This window comes from Alligator sinensis, unplaced genomic scaffold, assembly GCF_000455745.1.
Source record: "Alligator sinensis unplaced genomic scaffold, ASM45574v1 scaffold865_1, whole genome shotgun sequence".
Taxonomy (NCBI): domain Eukaryota; kingdom Metazoa; phylum Chordata; order Crocodylia; family Alligatoridae; genus Alligator; species Alligator sinensis.
In genome coordinates, this window is record NW_005842146.1 from 1,059,508 (window position 1) to 1,066,499 (window position 6,992).

Here is a 6,992-nt window from a genome sequence, read left to right on the forward strand (position 1 = left end):
AATTCGGCTCAGAATTACTGGACATGGAAGAGGCCAGCTTCCTTATCCGTCAAGCTGCATGGAGTGGAGGACACGCCACCGACCTCGGCCCAGTCATACAAAACCAACACTGGGCCATACCACTCCCTGCGCTTCTAGCCCGCCAAATCATGAACAAGTCCCACCTGTGGCACAACGACCGCCCGAAAATAGCATCGGCAGAACAAGTTTTATTAGCAATAATAGGAACCTTGTACTGCACATGGGACGGGGGCCCACAGCCGATGGGTATTCAACACAACAGGTTCGGCTTGACGGAGCAACAGGCCGCTGGGCCGTGGCCACATCTATTCATAACGCAACCCGGAATGGTTCCAATCCCCCCCGAAGCCTTGGAAGCTTGCATAGACATCTATGGGGGAATCTCATGCCATCACTCTTCGCCTCCTCCTTACCCCGCAAATAGACGCACAGGCCAGGAACATCCTCAGTCAATTGGGCCGTATCCAGGCCCTCATAAAGCCAACAGTGATGCCTCAAGGTGTCAATTGCGCTACAGAACCGGACCCATCTTCAGTGTACCCCATCAAACAACCTGAAGTGAACAGGTCACCCTCCATAGGTTCACAACCATTCCCAGAACGAACCCCCGAAGAAAAGGCCATGTTTTGGTTCCTGTTCAAAGAGTCCAGTCTTACCAAACAGCAATTACGCACCCTGGGGGACGACGGACAAAAGACTCTGGCAAAAAAATTGGGATTCCGCATCCACGTCAGCCACATCTGCGTATCCACAAAGGAACCATCGTCCGTCCAGAACAGTATCCAAACACCTATACCGTTACCTTCATCCATGAGGACCGACCAACTACGCTTCTCGCCCATCACAATTGGTTGTCCCGAGACATGTTTTTTTGGTGCCTGTTGGTCCTCCTGTGTTGAGCAAGCCCTCTACAGGAGCGAGACGTCAACCCGCCACCGAATGATGACAGTCCACCACCGTCCACCAACACCGCCCTAATGATGTTGTCTGCTTGGACTGAAGCCATCAGCACCGCCACTGCCATTCCCAACATTTCTATCCCTTTGTCTCAACAAGTCGAGAAAAAAAAAAAATCGAAGAAGGAGGAGCCATCCAACTTTCGGAAACAGGCCAGGGCTGGCCTTCTGGCCTTTTCCATTGGTTTGGGTGGGATACGTCATCATGGTCTTTCAAATTGTTAATGCCCCTCATTATGCTTTTGTTAACAATTGTCATTTTTCTCTGTTTTGGTTGCTTAATTTTGCGGTATCTCCAAACAAAATTAACCACCCTTTCTGCTTTTGTACACATTCGCTTGCCAGATGAACAAGATAATCTGTACATGTATATGATGTAATAACTTGCTGTGCCATGGGCAAGGGGGCATGTCACAACCCAATTAAGTACTGCCCATGCCATAAGCAAGAAATATATTAATCAAAACCAGTTTTAGTCTGCACTAGGTTAACTAAGGGCTAACAAAAAAGATAGCAACAGTTTTTTTTGCTGCGCATGTCAAAAAGAGATTTATAACTGCGACACTAACTAGAAATGAAACTTATCCTTCTGTGCTGTACATAAATCATTATAATTGGTCAAAGAAAACAAGGAGTGACCCTGTGATAACACCTAGCGAAAAACCGCTATAATAATTGGTGATTCTAATTAAATTTATGACATGGCGAAAAGCAATTGGCTAGTACACAAACAAAACCCCGCTGCATTTCTGCGTAGTCGGGGGGAAGAGCGACTCCGTATACACCTGGAGACCTCTGACATAGGTGTTAGAGAAAACCGGCAATTTGATCACTTGCCAGTTCGTCCCCCTGTCTTCGACCTTCTCAGACGTAATCGATGACCCCGACCCGACAATTCTGCCCGACCAGTTTTGCGAACTGATTTACTTACGCAGACCGACCTACGAACCCTAAGCTGTAACTAACCAAGTATCTTTAACCTCCGTCTTTCACCACCTTGATGGAGTAAGTAAATAATCTTGCTTTGCAACCGATAAGCGTCCTGTGCCTAATTCCACTCCAAGCGTCACAAGTACCCGCCTGACGGGCCTCTAAAGGTCTCGTACCCTTCACTGCAGTGAACGGCACTGACACATTCCATCATGGCTGAGAGGTAGGGGGGCTAGTGAGGCGACAGGCCTGGGATGTTTGCTTCCTGGCAGGACTAGGCTGTATGGGGAAAGCCTCCAACTCATTGGCTCCCCCTCCCCCGCCCTGCCTGCTATGCAGATCCCAGCTGTGGGGGCCAAGGCTGAGGCAAGGGTCCCATCCTCCATACTGCAGCCAGCTTTGCTGGGGAAAAGAGGCTTTGTTGCCTCATCTCTGTGATAGCCTGGGGCTACCCAGCTTGGATGGATCAGAAGAGCTGGGCCACAGGTGAGCCTGCCTTGCAAGTGTGATTAGTGGGGGGCTGTAGTGCATTCTGAGATTCTGGGGGACTGTAACCTAACTTGTGTTGGAAAGGGATCTGGATCAGAAGTTCATTGACTGGTCAAGTCTGAAAACTTGAGAAATAGGAATAACTTTCATTATGAATACTTTTTGTCATTCCTAATCAAATGGCATCATTTTGTGAAAATGTTCTACAAGATGAATTTTGGAAAGGGCACTGTTAATTTACTTATATCACTTCTTTTTTTATATTTCCTAAGCCCACACAATATTATCCCTTGGCATCTAAATATTACTATACCATTTTTCTGTAGCTTTGTGTCCCTGTATTAAGGACCCTCAGAATCAACCAAGATGCTTCAAATCTTGTCCATTTGAATAGTAGAAACTTAAAAAAATGAAATATTATATGTAAAGAATTTTGGGAAAAGTTTGTATTAGCTTTAATTATATATTAATTGGCTTCATTTATTGGCATGTATTATCTTTTTTCTGATTTTCATACTTTTTTATTTTCACTCTCTTCCTGCTTTCAAATTAACTGAAATACTATGAAGCTTGTCAAAGAAGTTATTGTAAAAAATAGGTAATATCATGATAGCAGTGTCCTGTGTTTGGTAGTAGAACAGGGGCTTTGGATTCTATGCAAATCTATTGATAAGCTTTTCAGCAATGTAAATCCCACAGTGTTTCATATTGTTTGTCATCATGTCTCATGTCATCATGACATGAGAGTAAAAGATAATAGCACTGGATAGTCAAAATGAAAATAATTATTTTCTGGTCGGGAAAAGAAAGAAATACTTGAAATCCACTAGCAGGTGAATTTAGCAAACTTTGCTCAGGGCTGGCAATGCATTAGGCCTAATATCTTTCCTCTTCCTTCCTAGTGGTATAATCTAGAATCATCTAGGTTAAGTACAGACAGACAAAGTGGTGGAGGTAGAATAGCTCTAGTCTTTGCAGGTTTCTTAAGTTGTGTATGTAACCCTTCTGCCGGGCATCGGTCAGCAGCAACGAGGGCTGGGTTCAATTTTGGGGTCTAAATATATTTTACCTTGGCTCGAGCCCCCTCCTATACTACCTGGGAAACACCCAGTCACTAGGGTGTCCCACGTAAACAAAACCCCCTCCTTGCAACTAGTGTAACTACAGAAGATACACTTATTGCAGAAACAAAGGCAAAGAAAACACTAAATACAATTTAAAACACTACCAATTACAAGGCATATTTCATAGATTGCACCCACTTGGGGAGGCTTCACCCATGCCCAGGCAGTCTGAGACTTGGGTCTTACCCAAAAGGAAGTTTTGGGGCTTGTGCCCTTATACCTACCCTTTAGCAATGGGCTAGATGGATAGACTTTATTGGAGAGTCCTTTCAGCTGCTCCTTGGGTTCTCTGGGACATGGGAAGCTCTTAGAGAAAAGGGGTCCTTTTGCATTGCAAGGGGCCTCTCATTGCTCCCTGTGATGCTGTAGGGTGATTTCCACTTCCATGTGGTGGCCTTGAGGGGTTAACTGTGCTTCCAGACAGCATGCCACACCCCTAAATTCCTCGTCCCAATTCCAGCTCTGCAGGGCAGAAACTGCACAAAGAAAACTTCAAAGGAGATGTCAGGCCTACCTTAGTGGGCCTGAACTGGCCAGCAAATCTGGCCATCCCTATACTGCACTGAGGCCTGAATATATACCTGGGGTTCAGCCATTCACCTAGGGTGAAATACCATGGCTATAGAAACAGCAAACAAAATCCCACACCTATGGCTGCAGCCTGGACACTGGGTCTCAGCTATACCCCATGCTGAGATGATACAATTACAAGCAGAGGGGTCCAGACCCCTGTAGCCAGTAACTGCCAGGACCCATTCCTGGGTACTTTGTTCCAGTGATTAACACCCTCATAGTGTTAACCTACCTAAGAAAAAAAAGAAAAAGAAAAAGAAAAGAAAGAGAGAGGAAATAGGAGTTTCAAACTCCCAAACAAACTTCCTTTCCCTCTACCTGAGGCTTTCCCTTCAAATAGTGTTTGCTTGCCTCTCCAGGGAAAAGGGAGAGAGGCATATTCCCCCAACCTCCTGGGAACAGGTTTTCTGGCTCCCAATGTAGCTGTGCAGCTGTCATCATCCCCAGGAAAGAAAAAGCCCTAGTGACTCATTGTTATATATCTGGTGTAACATCACCCAAAACTTGTCCAATCCAGGAGGTACACATTTCAGTCTTTATTCCAGCCAATCTGCCTGAGGAATCCTTTGCTTCCTCTGGCCAATTAAGCCAGGGGGGTTTTACATATTTTGCCCAACTAAAGGCCCCAGCTTGCCATGTGCAGAGCACATGGCCAGAACAACAGGAACCATCTTGCCCATATCAAAACAAACACACACACAAAAAACCAATACACAGCCCAGTGTATGTGTTGGTGTTACACATAGATTGGAACAATAATTAACAAAATTCACATTCACTCTTCAATTGGGAAAGGCAGGCAGATGTCTACATTGGTTCATGCCAAAAGACAGGGGGCACTCAAACACACCTTCCGGTCATTGCTGAGCCCAGATGCCTGGCTCAGGAGGGCCAGCATCAGAACAGGGGACTTCTTCCTCTGTCCCTCCTGTTAGTCTCTGACTCACAGGGGTCAGAGCTGAACAGCTGGCCCAGCTGCATGGGGGAGAGAATCACTCTTGCTATGGGGCTCCCTGTGGCTGGGCAGACTAGGTCTTAGGGGGAGCCTAGCCCAGGGTAGGGAAAACCCCCTGAGGTGTGGAGCTCCCCCAACATGGACAGATGCCTGGCTTTTGGGGAGTGGGGGTAACACCAGGATCAGGACTCCTTCCCCGCTCCCTGCTGCAGATCAGGGACTCTCAGGCTGTGAGGCTAAGCTGCCAGTGCAACCACATGGGCAGGGTGGGGTGGGGAACTACCCTTGGTGCAGGGATCTCCACAGCTGGCCAGACCCAGGCTCATGGGTAGCCTGGGGTGGGGGTGGGGAATACCCTAAGGTTCCCTAGTGCAGGAGCTGTGGGGGGGGGGGGAAGGGGCCTTTTTCCCCCCCCCCCCCCCTCCACTGCCTGCAGGGGAGACAGGTGTGGGCAGGATACAGGCTGGGGAGCAGAGGCCTTGCTGTCTCAGCTCTTTGACAGCCAGGGGGGTGGAGCTAACCCAGCTTGGCAGGACCAGAGGAGCCCAGGCAGAGGCTAGCCTGCTCTCCCTTTGAGTGGGCATCAGCTGGAGGCTACATAGCATCCTGGGATGCCAGGGTACTGCAAGGTAACTTGAATCAGGAGGGGATCTAAGACAGAAGTTTGATAGAGCTGCCTAACCTAAAGTGATTCAGCCTAATACTATATCCATCCAGGTGTATCTTAAACCAGATTCTGCCATTTTGAAACCAGTCTGTGTGTATTGAACTTCTGTTCCATTACAGGTTTAGGACAGTTTCCAATCACTTATACTGGTTTATGTGTAATTTTTGGGTGCCTGTAGACATGCTGGGAGGCTGATTTGATGCACTGTAATTTAAAAGCACTTTTAATTAAAACACCCCTGCCACCATTTTGAAGTGCAGGGACACTGATAAATGAGACACTGAGATACTTTAATTAAATCATCTCTAATTAAGCACCCCTCCTCCCCACAGTGCACATGTAAAAATGCTCTCTGTCCCTAGCATTAGAAGCTGGTCTGGAAACTGGTATCATGTAGAATCTGATACCACCTGAAAAGCTTGATGCCACTTAAGCCAAATATATAATATCTGTTGATCCATCATCCGTCTTTTCAATTGTCTTATAGTGTCTATTAGAGCCATTTTAAAGAAATCTCTCAAGAAGCCATGTTATTGTGAATTTTCCAGACTGATTTGTAGACCTGAGGTTTAGAGGAATATCCAAGCCATTGAATGCTTCGCTAAGCTAAACCTCCAAAACTGCTTATATTTATGAATCTTCAGTGAAAATATGACAATTTGAAAACAAGTTTTCACAAATTCTCAATACTCATAATTCTCAATTTTACTGTCCACAGAGAGTGAAGAGGTATACCAACGGCAGGTGCTGTCTATTTCCTGTATCGTCTTTGGCATAGTCATAGTGGGCATGCTCTGTGCAGCATTCTACTTCAAAACAAAGTAAGAATATTTGTTCAGTGTGTTTTAACTTCTGTCCTATTGTATGGCCTTTCACCTCATCAGTTTCTCCACCACTGTAAAATTTGGTAATCTCGCTAAAGAAATATTCAAATAGCAGGTTTCAGTATGTCTGATTTTCTTCAGTCCATATATCCGACTCCGCGATAAATAGCTTTAAAATATAATATGTTCTCTTTTCTCCTACTAGTGAAAAAGTCCCTGTTTCCTTTGTGCTATCAGTTTCTCTTTCTTGAATTTAGTCACTTAAGCCTCCCATTATTATGATATTTATTGTCTGACTTTGACCTCAGTTACACCAATGTAAATTCAAGGCGGTAAATGTTTGGGTTTTTTTTCCTTTGGAAAATAAAAGGTTAATCATGCTGTGTCACCTTTGCACTTCATTTCATCTCCCCTAAATACTCTTTTGTTTTTGTATGATGAGAAAAAGGGAAA

The 6,992-nt window shown here is 45.5% G+C and overlaps 1 protein-coding gene across 1 annotated transcript in view; it reads left to right on the forward strand.

Moving 5' to 3' along the window:
• Positions 1-6,992, forward strand: part of NRG3 (neuregulin 3) — a gene marked incomplete at its 5' end in the record, with an annotated part of 1,100,334 nt that overhangs the window by 1,033,408 nt on the left and 59,934 nt on the right. Inside the window, one exon of the mRNA XM_006025422.1 lies at positions 6,434-6,536. Coding sequence (XP_006025484.1) covers positions 6,434-6,536 — 103 coding nt within the window. The remainder of the gene's footprint in view (positions 1-6,433; positions 6,537-6,992) is intronic.